The 17,045-nt window shown below is 37.8% G+C and overlaps 4 protein-coding genes across 4 annotated transcripts; 3 read left to right on the top strand and 1 right to left on the bottom strand.

Moving 5' to 3' along the window:
- The first annotated feature begins 362 nt into the window (after positions 1-362).
- LOC111788923 (uncharacterized) lies at positions 363-4,871 on the top strand. The gene is made up of 5 exons (XM_087121509.1): positions 363-1,012; positions 1,554-1,590; positions 3,083-3,319; positions 3,390-3,437; positions 4,187-4,871. The coding sequence occupies exons 1-5, from the start codon at positions 708-710 to the stop codon at positions 4,586-4,588; spliced, it is 1,029 nt and encodes a 342-aa protein (XP_086977635.1). The 5' UTR covers positions 363-707; the 3' UTR covers positions 4,589-4,871.
- Positions 4,872-5,004: 133 nt separating this feature from the next.
- On the bottom strand, positions 5,005-7,979 carry LOC111788924 (delta(7)-sterol-C5(6)-desaturase). Its single transcript, XM_023669502.2, has 3 exons — positions 7,450-7,979; positions 6,615-6,920; positions 5,005-5,576 (listed from the first exon to the last, which is right to left on the bottom strand). The coding sequence occupies exons 1-3, from the start codon at positions 7,673-7,675 to the stop codon at positions 5,284-5,286; spliced, it is 825 nt and encodes a 274-aa protein (XP_023525270.1). The 5' UTR covers positions 7,676-7,979; the 3' UTR covers positions 5,005-5,283.
- Positions 7,980-12,043: 4,064 nt separating this feature from the next.
- Positions 12,044-15,685, top strand: LOC111787547 (chloroplastic group IIB intron splicing facilitator CRS2-B, chloroplastic). The gene is made up of 9 exons (XM_023667545.2): positions 12,044-12,218; positions 12,325-12,546; positions 12,808-12,892; positions 12,987-13,054; positions 13,997-14,047; positions 14,142-14,215; positions 15,132-15,190; positions 15,285-15,361; positions 15,469-15,685. Exons 2-9 carry the CDS (start codon positions 12,331-12,333, stop codon positions 15,583-15,585), a joined length of 747 nt encoding a protein of 248 aa, XP_023523313.1. The 5' UTR covers positions 12,044-12,218; positions 12,325-12,330; the 3' UTR covers positions 15,586-15,685.
- A 363-nt stretch (positions 15,686-16,048) lies between these two features.
- On the top strand, positions 16,049-17,011 carry LOC111788608 (homeobox Hox-B3-like protein). The gene has a single exon (XM_023669003.2). The coding sequence runs from the start codon at positions 16,190-16,192 to the stop codon at positions 16,826-16,828; it is 639 nt and encodes a 212-aa protein (XP_023524771.1). The 5' UTR covers positions 16,049-16,189; the 3' UTR covers positions 16,829-17,011.
- The last annotated feature ends 34 nt before the right edge of the window (positions 17,012-17,045 follow it).

Genomic DNA, 17,045 nt, shown 5'->3' with positions numbered 1-17,045 from the left:
ATAAAAAAGAAAAAGGAAATTACTTTTTGGTCCCCACAACTCCACTTCTATATGTCTACCACCAACCAATAGAAATATGGGGAATGTCCACCCTAATGCCACCTCAATATTGTTTTCTTTTATTATTATTATTTATTATATGTTAATCCTAATAATAATATCTAATTTAATTTTTTATTTATTAAAGTTTATTAAAAAAAAAAAAAGTAGGGCCCAGAGAGAAAACGGGTGGAGGATAAGTGGGCCCCGCACCTATTCCGTTAAGATAACGATAACGAGATACCGTGAATCTTAATAGAGATGCGATGTACTAAATAACATCTCGGTCTAGTCGCTGACCAAGTTTTTTTTTTTTTTTTTTTTTTTTTTCTCAACTTCAACATGTACTGATTTTCCCTCCACGCGCCGTCGTATATCTTTACGCGCCACTACGCCTTCTCTCTTTTTTGTCATCTTACTTTTCCGACTCTCTTTCTGTCCACTTTGGCTCCACTGTTCCTCTTTTTTTGGATTAGTGGAAACCAAATTCCAAATTCCAAATTCCACCTTCATCTCCAACTCTTCTTTCCCTTTCTCCGTGATTTTTCAGAGCTAAACCTTAAGGATCTGAATTGGGTTTTTCATTTCGCTTCGGATTTCTTAAAGGGGTGGCGGTTATTGGCGGCTTTCTTTATGATTCCGCGGCCTCTGATGAGAAGAAGAGCAAAATGGGGGGAGTCACTTCTTCAATCGCCGCTAAATTCGCCTTCTTCCCGCCCACTCCGCCGTCTTACACTGTAGTTGCGGATGAATCCCACGATGGTCGTCTTTACATTCCTGAGATTCCGAGACGTGACGATGTTGATGTTCTTCGTCTTCGAACTCGTCGAGGGAATGATATTGTGGCTGTTCATGTTAAACACCCCAAAGCTTCTGGTACTCTGCTTTATTCCCATGGAAATGCTGCTGATTTGGGGCAGATGTTTGAGCTTTTCGTTGAATTGAGCGTTCGGCTTCGTGTTAATCTTATGGGGTAATTTTCCCTTTTCTTTCTATGCTTGTTCGTTGAAATTAGTTGCACCTAGGGCATTCCACCCCCCGCTAATTTCTGCTAGTTCCAATGTGGGTACTGCTTAATTTAGTAGATTTGTCGTTACTTCGTTGAGGAATCTTTCTCCCTTTCTTAATTTGGAAGTGGTATAGTTCATTTATAGTGGGGATTTCAAAAACTTCCAACTCCAGTTCAAATAAGAACGAAATGGTTCTCTACAAAGGCGGCATGAACATATTTGCAAAGTTCATTCGGAAGTTACTGAGCTACATTTGGAGTATTTGGATGAGAACTGTGAGTATGAGTTTAGTTGTACTAGCTAAGGGGGATGGATTACAACTCATTTCTTATCTGCTTGACTTGATCATTTTATACAATGGATAAGTTTATGATGGAGGAGTTTGAATGCTGTAAGGCAGTGTTTTGCAAAGGAGATTTGCTACAAATCTTTTGGAGCTTTTGGGAATGATATTGCTTACTATTTGCAAATTGGTTTATCAACCTTTACTTGTATTTTATGCAGGTATGATTATTCTGGCTATGGGCAATCAACTGGAAAGGTAGTGTACCTTTTCCTATCCTTTTCTAGTTTGTAAAATATATGTATATTCGTGTTACAAGTTTTGGTTCTCGTTTATATTAGGGTATGCATTTGTGTGCATATTAGCCAGCAAAGTCCAAATGTTTTTACCCCTCCTGAGGGAGTATCACCTTGATTCAGTCAGTGCTAAGTCAGATTCCTATCATTTCCTCTCTCTGTTTAAAATCCCAATTTTGGTGCATAAAAACATTAAGAGCCTTCTGAGGAACCTTTTGTGGGAAGAAGTTGAGGAGGGTGGGGGATCACACATGGTAAGGTGGGAGGTCTTTTTTGAAGCTGATGGAGGCTTAGGCATTGGTAACATAACATGAAACTTCGAAATGAGGCTTTGCTGGCAAAATAATTGTGCTTGTTCTTCAGGGAATCTAATGCTTTGGACCTTTACTTTGTGCTTTCCTTGTTGGCTCCGTTGGGGATAGGTTTGATATTTATTTTTAGGAGGATAGGTGGGTGGCTGATAAGCCTCTTTGTGAGTTGTCCCCGCAGCTTTGTCACTTATTTGAGAGGAGGTTGCATTCGTTCCAATGCTTTATTGTCCTCTTACTCATCATGAGTCTTTGGAGGTGATGGGCTCGTTCTAATGTTTCTTATAGGAGGGGTTTTCTAGGGAGCGAGGTTGTTCGGGTTGAGCCTAACCCACTGGAGGGCTTCTCATGTTGGTCGTTATTTCTCATCCCTTATTCCCCTTCTCCCATCTTGAGGGCCTCAATTTTTTCCTCTCTTTGGAGGGGAAGATGAATACTTAGGATCGTAGCTCGCGGCATGCGTCCTTGGTGTTGCGTCTGCATTGATGTGTCCTTTGCAGACAATATGAGGGGGATCTTGATCTACTTCTTCAAAAGATATCGACTCCACAAAGGAGAGAAATCTGCTGATAACAGAAGTTGCGAAGGAGAAATAAATGCATCGCATTCTCGGGCCCAATTGCTGTTTTTGTTTCTGTATATTTATCCACTAGGTCAGTCTGGTTGGTTCTTTGTGCCTAGTTTTGGTGTAGCAGCTATATTTCGATTTATCCTCTTTTTCCAAGGATTTCATAATTGGACATTGAACCCATTTCATATGACGGGAGTTGCGGGTGTATTGGGCGCTGCTCTGCTATGCGCGAAGGAGAAATAAATGCATCGTAATTCAAGTAAATATCTGGTAAAGAAAAAATATCAAACAGCTTCGAGTGTGAGAACCATGAAGATGCTTTCATTCTCGTGGAATCCAACGAGTCAAACCAAGGAAGTTTCAACTCCAAAGAAGGTCTGGCGATAGCCAAGGAATCCAACACTACAATGAATATGAGAACCCGAAAAATATATGTTTAAATTTAAAGCATTATACCTGTGTATATGACTTTGCTTTGGCTTAGGTTATTTACTGAGATTGTCGTTTTGATGACTGCTGAGTTTTGCCCTTCAATAATCCTTGGTAACATCTTATACAACTTTCTTTTGATACAGCCAACTGAATGTAACACATATGCCGACATTGATGCTGCATATAAATGCCTCAAGGAGAAGTATGGGGTAAATGATGAACAACTAATATTATATGGTCAATCTGTTGGCAGCGGCCCTACACTTGATCTTGCGTCTCGATTATCGAACTTGAGAGGTGTAGTTTTACATAGCCCAATCTTATCTGGACTGAGGGTATTATACCCTGTCAAACGGACTTATTGGTTTGATATCTACAAGGTATGTCACACTACTTTGTTATCACTCGTTTAGTTCATATGATATCTTATGGCTCTGCTTCCTTGTTCAGAACATCGACAAGATTGGTTTGGTGAACTGTCCTGTTTTAATCATACATGTAAGTGAACTGTCCTCTCTTTTAAACATCTCATCTCTCTCATGTACGTATAGAACTGAGCATGATTACAAAGGTTAAATCTATGTATACGAGATTAGAAGCAATCATGTAACTTGAATTTATAGGACACATCAAAGAAGAATAGAACACAAACATAAGACACGGCTAATGAAGGGGCTGATCATGATATAAATAAGCTAATGAAGGGGCTGATCATGATATAAATAAGCTAATGAAGGGGCTGATCATGATATAAATAAGGAATACTATCTCCATTAGAACGAGGCCTTTGTAATCCAAAAGCAAAACCATGAGAGTTTATGCTCAAGTGGATAATATCATATCATTGTGGAAGTTCGTGATTCCTAACATAGTGACTTCATTTATTGTTTTGGAAGTGTTTGACACCTCGAACTCGTATCCAATTTGTACATTTTGTTAACAAGTGTTGAGCATGTAACGCGGGTCTAGAAACTAAAGAGTTTGTAGTTCATAGCTTCACATATAGAACTTTATCAGGGGATGCAAGCAATCAATCTAACATGATTTAGGTGGTCTTGGGGATAAGGGGGTTGCAACAGGGCTGCACATAGCTTTCATACAGGGCCCATATTCTTGATTGTGCAATATCTTTTCTTATCAAATAATTTTGTTAACCATCCCATCTCCACTGCAATGGTCACAGACTTAATGGTTTCAAATAATAGGCAGAAAGAATAGACTACTAACCTAATGTGTTTGTCTAGCAGGGGACAGCTGATGAAGTTGTTGATTGGTCCCATGGAAAGCAGCTCTGGGATCTTTGCAACCAAAAATATGAACCTCTATGGCTAAGTGGAGGTGGGCACTGCAATCTTGAGCTCTACCCTGAGTTCATCAAACATTTAAAGAAATTTGTACAGTCACTTGGAAAATCAAAAGCATCAACAAATGCTTCTGAGAAAGCTAAAGTAGAAATCGACGGTCAGAAAAAACCGTCCAAAACTGGGCCTTCAGATACGTTCGAATTGGCTGCTGATCTTCCAGAAGTTTCCCGGAACAGTTTAGATAGTCGGCTTGAGAAGTCCAAAAAAGTAAACAAGCCTGAGAAATCTCGAATGAGCACCGATCGTGTTGATAGGTTTAGGAAACGAAAGGGGCTTGTTTGGTAATCAATTACATTGAAATTCATCTCAAAATAAGCTAAACTGTGTCCCCTTCCTTCTACATTGATGCATCCATTCTACCAGCAATGTACCAATTGTGTGTGATTCTGTTTTTGTTTTCCCTTTTTCACCTTATGTATTTTCTTTTCATTTATATTCCTTTTGTACAAACAGAAACTAGATAAGAGCAAAAGCTTTGCAGTTTTTGCTGATCTTGAGGCTGAAATGTTGATGTACCATGATGAACAGTTCAATTCCCTGTTGCTAACTTTAAGCATTTCCTTTCGTAGTTGAGATGTTTTGGGAGGTGGGGTCGACTTATTTTTGTTGCAATCAAAGTGAATGAATACCTTTTAGACTGTTATGGACATTCCCTATTGCTTTGAAAAGTAAGGAGATGCATATTGAAATGGGATAAAAAGTAAAAGAAAAAGCAAGTTGTCAATGTCTCTCATTCCAACTTGCTTTTGGTAGTGCTTCATTTCTCTCTTGCAATGTAGAAACAGGTACAACGCCTGAAACACTCCGATGATGCTATCATCTCGACTAATTGTATGGGACAACTGTCTGGCTTTACTACATTTGGCTGTCAAGGTAATTCGTAAGATGTTAAATTTGACGATGGTGTACAGACATGACCAACTTGATTTACATTGAACACAAAGAATCAACAAAAGCTATAAATGTGTTGAAGCAACCGATCACGACAACTTGTGTTGTGTATCCATTGGGTCAAGAAGTGTCCCGAACATCCAATCCATCCATATGGAGTAATGGCCATAATTGTAGCGGTATCTTGTATGATGAAGGGTGTGGTAGCCAGCACCCATGACTGGCCACATTTGTGCGTGGATGCAATCGTGAATGTTTGTTGTCCATACCACCTCAAAAAACAGCAGCATGATATGTGTTCTAAAATGGATTGGAATGAGAAACAGAGCGAACAAGTGAGGTATTGCCTGCAATATCCCATCCACTGGGTGAAATGCTAGTCCTGTCATACAAACAGACCATTTATCACATAATTTTCCATTAATGAGAAACAACCAAAGAACTTTTTCATTCTAAGAGAACAATATCTATATTTCTCTAATCAACTCAAGCTGCACAGATTCTGAAGTTTCTGTCAAAATGAAGCAATGCATTCGATACAAAACTTGCAGTCTTTGTCGCTAAAACGAGCTCTATTTAGTCGATATAAGGAAGAGTTTTCTGCTAAGATAAATGCCAAAATGATATAAGAAGAGCACATCAAAAGTCAAGTTCGTGTGACTCGAGTAAGTCCTATGGAGGCGAGTAGCCAATCCTAATGTTCACGATAGATCAATATCGTTTTCAATTGGCATTTTTCAAAAACTCATGTGGTTTTAAGGAAACAAAATGTGAGATCTCACATTGGTCGGGAGAGGGAAACGAAACATTCCTTACAAGGGTGTGGAAACCTCTCCCTAGCAAACACGTTTTAAAACCGAAACCCAGAAGGGAAAACCCAAAGAGGACAATATCTGCTGGTGATAGACTTGGGCTGTTGCAAATGGTATCAGAGAAAGTTACTGGATGGCCCCCAAGGGAGGTGGATGGTGAGAAAGTTACCGGGTGGTGTGCTAGCGAGGACGTTGAGCCCCTAAAGGAGGTGGATGGTGAGATCCCACATTGGTTGGAGAGGGAAACGAAGCATTCCTTATAAGGATGTGGAAACTTCTCCCTAGCAGACGCGTTTTGAAAAGCCCAAAATGAACTATATCTACTAGTGATAAGCTTAGGCGGTTACACAAGAGTTCTAAATTCAATACCTACTACTGTCCTAACAGTTAACAACAGCAACTTAATGCTAAGCATATATTTTCCTTCTGTTAGTACGGGTTAGTTTTTTTGTAAGAGATCTTTTGGGAAACAGTTCCGTATCGAGATCGGTTTGTATTTCAGCTTCGTTTAACACATCTTAAGGAAATCAAACAAGAATGACATCAAAGAAGTTCATTTGACATGAATTAGATGTTGCAAAAATTGGGATAGTAAGTTAAGAAGTTACCAGCAAAGGGTGAGAGAGTAGCTTTCTTGTTGTACATATGATGCTTAGCATGAAGATACTTGTAAAGAGGCTTTACATCATGGAGTGCCCTATGCATCCAATAAATAGAAAACTCTACAAACGTAAGATAAGTAGTTACATGGAAGGCATAGGCAAGCCATCCCACATCGAATACCCTCGGATAGCATCTCGTCCAATCGTGTTCTACCACGTATTCAGAAAACGTCGGAAGGACACAGTACAATGGCATGGCCTTGACTGTTGCATGAATCTGCAATAGCATCAATCTATTTGATGGAATAGAATCTGCAATCAAGTGTCCAACAGGTCAAACAATCATACAAGCATTGAGCTGTGACACATAACTTTTGGTTAGACATATATGTTCATCATGAGTAGCAGAATCATCCATTTGTAGAGCTAAACTACCCTCTTTAAGTAGCAGTTCTAATGGCTATTACAGTTCTTCTTAGAACAAAAACTTGCACAAATAAATCATAATCATGGAAAAGACCAGAACCACTAGCATCTCAGAAGGGAAAAAAACAGCCCCATCAAAGATATGTCAATTTGATCTGAATCAAAGCCTTGCAGTAGCACAAAATGAATCAAATATAGCATGCAATATCCAGAGTTGAAGGATTCAGGTCCATGAATCTGAAGAACAGTGACAGAAATTAAAAGAAATACATATCCAGATTTTCTCCAATGACAGAATTCATTGCTGAAACGAAGAACAAAATGAAATAAGAGAACCCAAATGACTAGAATTAGAACTCATAATTAGAACTCATTAATGAGGCAGTTGAGATATAGGAACAATAAAGACAAAGACCTTTAGGAACATAGACATTTCGCTTCCAGTAATAGATGAAGAAGCACCAAAGAAAGCCAGAGAAGAAGTAAATTAGGAATCCACCAATGCAGTTTCTAAGCCATGTTTGAAGAATATGAGGAAATGGGTCCAAAACAAAGTCGGGAAAAATGGTTCCCAAAACAATGCGGTTGTACAAACTAGTCTCCTCCAGAAAGAGCTCCAAATATGGCGGTCTGCCGCCCATGGCCGTCGGAATCAGCCCAACTCCGGCGAGTGGAAAAACCAGAGGAAAAACAGTGAAATCAAAGGCAGAGGAAGATAGATAGAGACTGAGTTGGAATCGAAAAGGGTGTGAGAATTTATAACCGAAAAAGTGGCTGTGCTGCTTAGATTGATGAAAGAAAGATCACTTGGTAAACACTCTGCCAATGGGTAGGACCGGACCAGACCAGCCAGACCAGCCAGACCAAACCAGAGCCGACCCTTAATTTGAAATGGATGTCCCATTCGTGTGCCTTCAAAATTCACTCGCTTAGTTCAACCTTTTTCAGCTCTTTTTTATATGGTAATTTGTGGGTTTCCTTTTTCAGGGGACTCGCTTTTGTTTTTTCGTCTTGTTTCGCTGTTGCGCCACACTGTGGGCGGCTGCCACCCATGGTCTGAGCTATTACAAATTATTACTCGAAATGGGTATGTGGGATTTTCGATTTACTTCAAATTAAACCCTTTTTCTTCAGTGTTTGTGTTTCTTTTTTGTTCTTATTTGAGGAACAACAACAACAACAAAAAAACGTTTTTTGTTTGGAGGATTTTGAACGATAAACCAGGCGCTGGAACTTGAAGGGTTTGGAAGTCCGCATGTTAACGTCAAATCCTTGCAGAAATTTAGGAGAAAAAAATAAGAACGATCAAGAAAGAACACGAAAATCCCACACAAAGTCTTGTCATTGTCACTTGCATCCTAAGTAAAATTGGATAAACCTACAAATTTTTTTCCATTAACGAAATTCGTGTTCCTTTCTTTTTCGTTGATTTTCAGCAACGTGGGTGTGTACTATGCCATAGTCCTAGAGGGCACGTTAACGAGTTTACTAGTGGGTTCATGTTCATGAGCACATGCTTGAACCGTGTGGAGAAATATTTATACTTCCAACCCTACTCGAAAGAGAAAGTAAAGTCCTAGGAACAGTCATGAAAATTAGATCCCACCGGTTATGAAACATATTACATATAAATGTATTTTCCTACCCCACATTGAAATCACTTACTCGAGTATTGAATGTTGTTCACAATTTGATTAAACAGCAACACTAATTCCTTCTGAGTTAGATGTAGTTTTAACGTGATTAGGTAAAATTTCTCGATCAATATTAAGATGGTTTTGACAAAGGTTAAAAAGTGTTTAGGTAAAACTTCTCAATCAATATCAGGGTAGTTTTGCATATGACAAAGATATTCAGAAAGAGACGTCTTATTTTTAAAATAAATAATTTTCGATACTTAATAACCTCATGCTACTACCGCCTATTATCAGAGACCACTATCCATACATCACTCACCGTCGACGGCCATCACACACCCATCGCTAGTAACCAGTTTCAATCAACATCTTTATATGACCACCATCATTGACCATTTCAGACGACCACCTCTGGTAGTAATCCGAGTAGAAGGAGAGCACAGAGGTCGGTCGTAGTGTTTTAAATACAAGTTATGCAAACTATGATAATTTGTCTAAAATTTTAATATTCAAGAATTAAATAAGCATTTGACTCGTAACAAAATTTATATTTAGTTATATAAAATTAAGCGATCACAAAAATTAGATAATTATTCGATAATGTACAAAATTATGGACAATAATCAGAATTAAATTTTTTTTTTTCACAAATTAAAAATTTAGAGATTAAAAAGTGAAACAAAATAAATTTAATATATACACTAAACAAATATTTTATATGAAGCTTAAAGATAAACTTTGATTAATTTGGTTTGAGGGTGACATGATGATTTTTATTATTAATTTTTATGACATGATGAAATGCCATAACATTTTAATTAATAATTTAAGTGGCAATAAATAAAGAAATAAAGAAAAAAAAAAAAAAAAAAAAAAAAAAAAAGGTTAAAGCCAGCTTGTCTCTGATTGGTCAAAAACGCAACTATTATTGGATCCATAATCCTTCGAATCACATTGGATGTGGAAATCAAAAGGCATCCCCCCACCAACGAAATTATTTTTAATTTTAGTTCTTAAAAATTAAATTTTTTAATCTATAAAACTTAGCAAATATTTTAATTTAATCACCTACCTTTACATCAAATACAACAATGCATGTATGACCTACAATCTATTTTAATCTATTTGTATTAAGTAATGTTTATATGGACTAATGTTTTAAACTATAGACACATGAGATCCCACGTCGGTTGGAGAGGATAACGAAATATTTCTTCGAGGGTGTGGAAACGTCTCTCTAGTATACGCATTTTGACGATACGTTCGGATAATATCTTTACCTGATGGCAACCATCTCTAAGGGGGACGGATAATATCTCCTAGCAGTGGACTTTGAGTTGTTACAAATGGTATTAGAGTAGAGCCAGACACCAGGTGGTGTGCCAACGAGGACAATTGACTCCCAAGGGAGTGGATTATGAGATCTCACATTGGTTAGAGAAGGGAACGAATTATTCCTTACAAATGTGTGGAAATCTCTCTTGAGTAGATGCGTTTTGAACTACAGGCCAAAATGGACTATATATCTATTAGTAGTAGGTTTGGGCTGTTACAATGTCGTAGGTCACAACAAAAGCATAAGGATCGTAACAGCGTCAAAACGTTGTACTTTAAGTAAAATCTCTTTTTTGTCCGTAGCAATCAAAACAAACTCACGTGTACGTACACCTTGTCGCACTGTTAAGATGCTACAAGGTAATGTCTCAGTGCTATCTATATTGTTCTTCTAATTGTAATTAAGATAGTGTCTCAATCATAGACGATTTCTCGATATTGTAGCTAGTTTTTATCAATGTTGAGATGTTACAAATAATATCTCAACGATATCTCTTTTGGGTCTCGTTCACCTCTAAACATTTACGTAGTTTTGGTTGGATTGTTTCGTCCGAATTAATTGATTTTTATTAAAATTATAAAAATTTAAAATAATATTTTATGAATTAGAAGCTTAGAAGTTCTTCCATGGAGGGATAAAATATTAGTTTTTTTTTTTTTATAATTAAATTAAAAAAAAAAGACAGATACATTTTCTAATTTTTAATTTAAAAAATTCAAAGGTATGAACATTAGAAATTAAAAATTAAATAAATGTAATTGATATCATATTTTATTCAATGCCTACAAACGGCAAGAAAAGGACACTCCCATTTATTTTTTTCATTTTCCAAAACAGGTTTTTTATTTTTAATTAAAAAAATAAAATTCTTTTTGGATAATTTATGACAAAATAATAATTAAATGCGTCCTTTTGGTGTTATTGTTATTATTATTATTATTATCATCATCATTATTATTATTATTATCGTTGCCTGTCATGGTAATGGCTGTCAAATGCATGCACTCTCCACTAATAAAGCTTTTGGTTATTTTATTTCTATAGTTTTTGGGCACATGATCGACCCTCAATTTTACATTTTATTTTACTATAATCTTTTGAATCATATCATTTCTATTTTAGTGCTCACATTCTTATCATCGCTCAACCCAATGCATTATCATTTAATGTTGCATGCCCGATACTAAAAGATTATAGTATCCCATAAATAAATTGTTGAGCCTCTGTTAGTGTAACAATCCAAATCGATATGAGATGTCATAACTCACCCCCCTTTCGGGGTTCAACGTTCCCTTCTTATATCGTGTGAGACCCCCTAATTCACCGCCTTTGGGGCCCAGCGCCTTGTGTGCACCTCCTTCCAGATTTAGCCTCCTCACTAGAACATCGTTTGGTGTCTAGCTCTAATACCATTTGTAACAGCACAAGTCCATCACTAGTAGATATCATGTTCTTTGGACTTTTCTTTTCGAGCTTCCCTTCAAGGTTTTTAAAACGCGTCTACTAAGGAGAGATTTTCACACTCTTATAAAGAATGCTTCGTTCTCCTCCCCAACTGATGTGGGATCTCACACATAGATTCAAATGAGATGCACGAGAAAACTTCAAACATATTTTTACCCCGAAGATAAATTTTCAAAATATAGAATTTAATTTTTCTAACTTTTATCTCATATTTACATCTTATTTTTGTTATTAAATTCTTTAGTGTCAATTTTCGATAAAGCGTATAGTTCAACCACTACATTTTTATGCAAATTTATAGTTTTAGAGCTATCGTCGTCCATGAAGTGAAGACTCGTGTGTGTGTGTGAGTGAGGAGGTCAAGTCAATTATATTTTTATTTTTATTTTAAAAAATTAAGGATGTTAATATAAATTTAAAAGAAATTATCCAAAATTTATATTAAATGTATTTTTAAAATTTTAATGAAACTTAAAAGTTGAAATATATTTTGTAGATAATAAAAAATTAATAATATTTTTATTAATTTAGCGCGGTTTATTTGTTTATTTTATTTATTTATTTATTTTTAATTACCCATTCAGAAACGCCCTCCTTCCCGAATGCTTCCCAGCTGAATTTCCAGAATAGCCTCCGGAACAATACGATAGGGTGTCTTCTTCTTCTACGCCATTAACAGCGTCGACAGCTGCTTCTGTTCGCCCAAATCAACTCCTCTTTCAACCAAACCATCCAATTTACACGCAGGTTCAGTTTTTTATCTTCTTCGATTTCCTAAAATTTGCTTCGCTTCGCCCGGAGAAATTCAATGAAATAACACGATTCTGTATGGGTTTTCTCAATTTTGTTTTAGGTTTCAATGTTATATGCAGCATCGGTCCCAAGTGTTTGCTTATTTTCCAATTCGAGCATTGCCCATTTCCCTTCTAGATTCCCAAAGCGTCTGGTTCCGACGAGGCTTTCTGTACGAGCTTCATTGCCAGATAATGATAATGGCGTTAAAGTGGAGTATACTCCTTGGCTTATTGTTGGACTGGGTAACCCAGGGAATAAGTACCATGGGACTCGGCACAATGTAATCATACATTCTTTAAGTCATTGTACTGAACTTTTAGAGTGATTTTGGAATGGAATTTGATAGTAGTAGCTCCCAATTAAGCATATTTTTCTAGCACTTTTGGTAGGAAGCCTCACTAGAGTGTTCTTCAAAATTTTCGAAATGAATTTTGGTTATTAGTATTGTCTAGTAGTAGTTTTGTCATTCTAAAAAGTCTTACCAAACTCTCACTCTTAATGTGCAATGGCACTTAGTGACTCTTGGGGTTGTCCTGCTTAGGTTGGTTTCGAAATGATCGATAGCATTGCTCAGGCGCAGGGCATTTTGATGAACACAATACAATCCAAAGCCTTGATTGGAATAGGTTGGCCTTTGTTCTTCCTTTTTTGTTATTGAATTGGATTTCCATATACTGGTAGATTTGAAGTTCGTTGAGTTTTCTTGAATGATCAGTGCAGGTTCAATTGGAGAAGTACCAATTCTGTTGGCAAAGCCTCAGACTTACATGAATTTCTGTGGAGAATCGGTTTGTCTACTCGTCTCTTTATTTTTCTTTTGTTCAATACACATGCCATATAGGATAGAGTAGACTGTTGGTTTGTTTATTTCCCTAGTTTAAGGATGAAAACTTAGTTTGAAGCAGAGGATATGATGTTCATTGAGGTTCTTGAATGATCCTAAATTCCTATGGATATTTCTTCTGTGTTCCTTCGAAAAAACGACACAGTATCTATGCTGCAGTTAGAGAGAAACACAAAGTTAACCGACAGTAGGATTTCATAGTGATGATGTTGGGAGATCCCACATCGGTTGGAGAAGGGAATGAAACATTCCTTATAAGGGTGTGGAAACCTCTCCCTAGTAGGACGCGTTTTAAAACCTTAAAGGGAAAGTCCAACGAGGACAATATCTGCTAGTGGTGGGCTTGGGGCCGTTACAAACGGTATCAAAGCCAGACACCGGGTAGTGTGCTAGCGAGGACGCTGAGTCTCCAATGGGGTAGATTGTGAGATCCCACATTGGTTGGAGAGGGGAACGAAGCATTCCTTGTAAGGGTGTGAAAATCTCTCCCTAATAGACGCGTTTTAAAATCTTGAGGGGAAGTCCTTGAAGGGAAAACCCAAATTCATATCGGCCTAGCGGTGGACTGGGCCGTTACAGGTGTCCTGGAGATACTTCGATTTTTCATTTTTCTAATTACCCGTTTATTGCCCTAGAGATGTGTATTTGCCGTTAGATCATGCTATAATATTGTAGAATTAGAAATCATCTTGTTCACTGGCTAACTCTATCTTTTAGCTCATGGTGTCCTATGAACCCTGCATATCGATGATCCCTTCTTATGTTTCTAAGTGTTAATGTGCCAATTATATATCTTTATGAATCTTTCATTCATTAGTTGAATCATTTTTTTCATAATATTGAGACAGTTATCTCTTCACCTCACTTTCTGTTTAAATTTGTATAGGTTGGACCTCTTGCTGTACATTATCAAATACCTTTACGTCACATCTTGTTGGTATAAGTTTCAATATCTCTTTGCAATCCACATTTGTTAGCGTACAAAATGATTAGATTGTAATGGAAGTATCTGTATACACTTACCATTGTAGGTTTATGATGAAATGAGCTTGCCAAATGGCGTTCTTAGGCTCCAGCCAAAGGGAGGCCACGGCCATCATAATGGGTATATCGATGAAATATTAGTTTAGATTTCACCTTTTTCTTTCTTTTTTTCTTTCTAGTTTTAATTCATACTTGCTTTCAATTTTTCCAATCTTGACATGGTTAGGTTATGTTTTTTAGAGTGTTTTATGACTGAAAAGACTCCCTATTAAAAATCATCATGTTTGGAAAACATAAAATTAGAAGTATGTTTGGAAAAAGTCGAAGAGTATTTGAAGTGCTTCATAAGAAAGTACTCCTTGAAGACTATCATGTGTTGGCCCAGTGGTAGAGCCATGAGAATAGTAAAGAAATTAGAGGGAGGGAGGAGAACGAAGCATTCTTCTTCTTTATTAGAGTGTGGAAACCTCCCCCTAGCAAACTCCCTTCAAGAGAAAGCTCAAAGAGTGCAATATCTGCTAGTGGTGGACTTAGGCTATTACAAATGGTATTAGAGCTAGACACCGGGTGATGTACCAGCAAGGAGACTGAGCTCCAAAGGGGGTGTGCCAGCGAGGACGATAGACCTCGAAAAGGGGTGGATTGTGAGATCCCACATCGGTTGGGGAGGAGAACGAAACATTCTTTGTAAGGGTGTGGAAACCTCTCCCTAGCAGACGTGTTATAAAAACTATGAGGGGAAGCCCAAAAAGGACAATGTCAACAAGCGGTAGGCTTGGGTCGTTACAGAATGAGTTCAATCTGTGATGGCCACCTTAACCTAGGATCAAACACTGCATGTTTCTCATCCAATACCTCACTTCTTCCCATTGAATACTCGATGCTCGTGTTTCATATTCGTAATTTTTAGTTAGGAGGATGACGCATGCATTTTTCTTCTCGTATTTGTCATTTAACTTGGTAGGCTTTCATTATTGTAGAGAAATTTATGGCAGCATATGCATAAGAAGCTGTTATTGATTTCTCTAGTTACACAGGGTGAAGAGTGTAATGGGACATCTGGATGGCCGACGTGAGTTTCCTCGGTTATGCATCGGTACGTATTTTTGTTAACATCAGTTCGAAGACGTTCGTTAAGTTTCTACTTCAGTAAGTGTAAAAAAAACTACATTGCTCATGTTTTTATCTAGGAATTGGGAACCCACCTGGGACTATGGACATGAAAGCTTTTCTCCTGCAGAAGTTCAGTTCAGTTGAGCGAAAACAGGTGAGTAGTCGTCGCCTTCGTACCTCGGATAGTACTTTTCCCCCCTTTTTCAAATTCGGTTTTCATATCATCATATTTAAAATAAACGAATCGAACTACCCAAACAGATTGATGCAGCACTAGAACAAGGGGTTGAGGCAGTGAGAACCCTTGCACTGAAAGGATTCAGCAAAGGAGTCGACAGATTCAACTTGACCCAGAAATACAAGTATCACAAGGTTTGATCCTATTGATCATATGTAATAAGCTGATAGAATGATTGACTGTTCATCGATGTAGACGAGAAAATCAGAAATGAAATAGACAAAATGAAGGTTGGGGGTATTGATGATCTTATGAATATGAAATCTTTAGATGATTCAAATGACAAACAAAATGCATCGAAAGCTTGCTTGCATCGACCGTGAAAATTTGAACCTATAATATTAAGAATAAGGTATATTATCTTAACCTACATATGACTTATATATTAAGATGACACCATATACACCACTAGATATTATTATCTAAACGAACAAAAAACACAAAATTTAATACTAAATTAAAAAAGAAAAATTCAAAGGTTCCTATCATCTCTGAACCAATCAAGATTCAAACTTTGACCAAAAATTCTGAAAAGTGGGTCCCCATCTCAAGGAGAAGAACGTTAGAGAAGTATTGTAAAGTAGAATCGAAAGCACAGGATCTTTTCCCTCTCTCTATTTCAGACCGTTGAGGAACCAAGTTACCCTTTTTTCAAACCTCACAAAAGACTTACCTTTTAATCATCTCTTCACTCTTCACTTCATTCAAACAAAAACACACACAGAGCTTCCTCAACCCTCAACAATGGCGGACAATTTCGATCATCTGACCCAAACCCATCTCCCCTTTCATTCCATCGACCCCAGATCCCTCCTCCTCCACCAGAACTCCGCCACCCACCACTACTTTCCTCTCCAGCTCACTGCGGAGACTTTTTCCATGGAAAGAGGACCAAGGTACAGAGCCTACGCAGAGCTTAGAGAATCCAAGCTCCGATTGAGAAACGCCATGTATCGTGACGGCGAACAGCCCGAGAAATCCACGCCACCGGCGAAGAAGCAAGTGAGATTCGTGGGTTCAGAGACCGTTCGGAAAAGGTCTGCAACAGTAGCGCAATCGGTGCCGGATTTCTCTGCTGTATTGAGGAAGGAGAACAGAAGGCCACCGCCGGGGCTATCGCCGGTGATGGAGATGACACCGCCAGGGAAGACGTGGGGGAAGAATAACAACATTGGAGGGATATCGGCGAATTCGAGGGGGAGTAAGTCAGCGAGTGCAGGGGAGAAAAGGGGCGGAGGGTTGGCGGCGGCAAGGAAGAGCTACGCTGGATTTGAGGAGCTGAAGGGGTTTTCTACTGCAGCGGCAAACGCCATTAACGGTGAAAACAAGAGAGGAGGAGGTGGAAGGAGAGGGAAGACTGTATTGGGTGTTAGACAGATTTGAAAGAAACAAGAACAAAACTGGTTGGGAAGATTTGCTTTTGTTAATGTTCTTCCACTTTCTTTTAAATTTTGTTGCTTTGATTGGATTTTGAGGGTATTTTTAATTCTTTTATTGTAATGGATAATTTGGATTTGTGAAAATAATGAATGAGGGGAAGAACAATTGCTGCAAAGATTACAGTAACAGATTTGCTTCAATTAAATCTTAATATGATAAC

The sequence above is a fragment of the Cucurbita pepo genome, chromosome 2, assembly GCF_057944985.1.
Source record: "Cucurbita pepo subsp. pepo isolate OVF chromosome 2, ASM5794498v1, whole genome shotgun sequence".
In the NCBI taxonomy this organism is placed as follows: Eukaryota; Viridiplantae; Streptophyta; class Magnoliopsida; order Cucurbitales; family Cucurbitaceae; genus Cucurbita; species Cucurbita pepo.
This window is presented reverse-complemented; position numbering and strand designations above follow the sequence as displayed.

What these genes read in the sequence shown, in the direction of transcription:
- LOC111788923 (XM_087121509.1), top strand. Translation starts at nt 708, where the DNA reads ATGGGGGGAGTCACTTCTTCAATCGCCGCTAAATTCGCCTTCTTCCCG. An exon ending in ATTGGTTTGATATCTACAAG is followed by an intron (nt 3,320 to 3,389) that starts GTATGTCACACT and finishes TTCCTTGTTCAG; the next exon opens with AACATCGACAAGATTGGTTT. An exon ending in GTCCTGTTTTAATCATACAT is followed by an intron (nt 3,438 to 4,186) that starts GTAAGTGAACTG and finishes TTTGTCTAGCAG; the next exon opens with GGGACAGCTGATGAAGTTGT.
- LOC111788608 (XM_023669003.2), top strand. Translation starts at nt 16,190, where the DNA reads ATGGCGGACAATTTCGATCATCTGACCCAAACCCATCTCCCCTTTCAT.
- LOC111788924 (XM_023669502.2), bottom strand. Translation starts at nt 7,675, where the DNA reads ATGGGCGGCAGACCGCCATATTTGGAGCTCTTTCTGGAGGAGACTAGT. An exon ending in AAATGTCTATGTTCCTAAAG is followed by an intron (nt 6,921 to 7,449) that starts GTCTTTGTCTTT and finishes ACTTGATTGCAG; the next exon opens with ATTCTATTCCATCAAATAGA. An exon ending in TACTCTCTCACCCTTTGCTG is followed by an intron (nt 5,577 to 6,614) that starts GTAACTTCTTAA and finishes TTTGTATGACAG; the next exon opens with GACTAGCATTTCACCCAGTG.
- LOC111787547 (XM_023667545.2), top strand. Translation starts at nt 12,331, where the DNA reads ATGTTATATGCAGCATCGGTCCCAAGTGTTTGCTTATTTTCCAATTCG. An exon ending in GGCCACGGCCATCATAATGG is followed by an intron (nt 14,216 to 15,131) that starts GTATATCGATGA and finishes CTAGTTACACAG; the next exon opens with GGTGAAGAGTGTAATGGGAC. An exon ending in GTTCAGTTGAGCGAAAACAG is followed by an intron (nt 15,362 to 15,468) that starts GTGAGTAGTCGT and finishes CTACCCAAACAG; the next exon opens with ATTGATGCAGCACTAGAACA.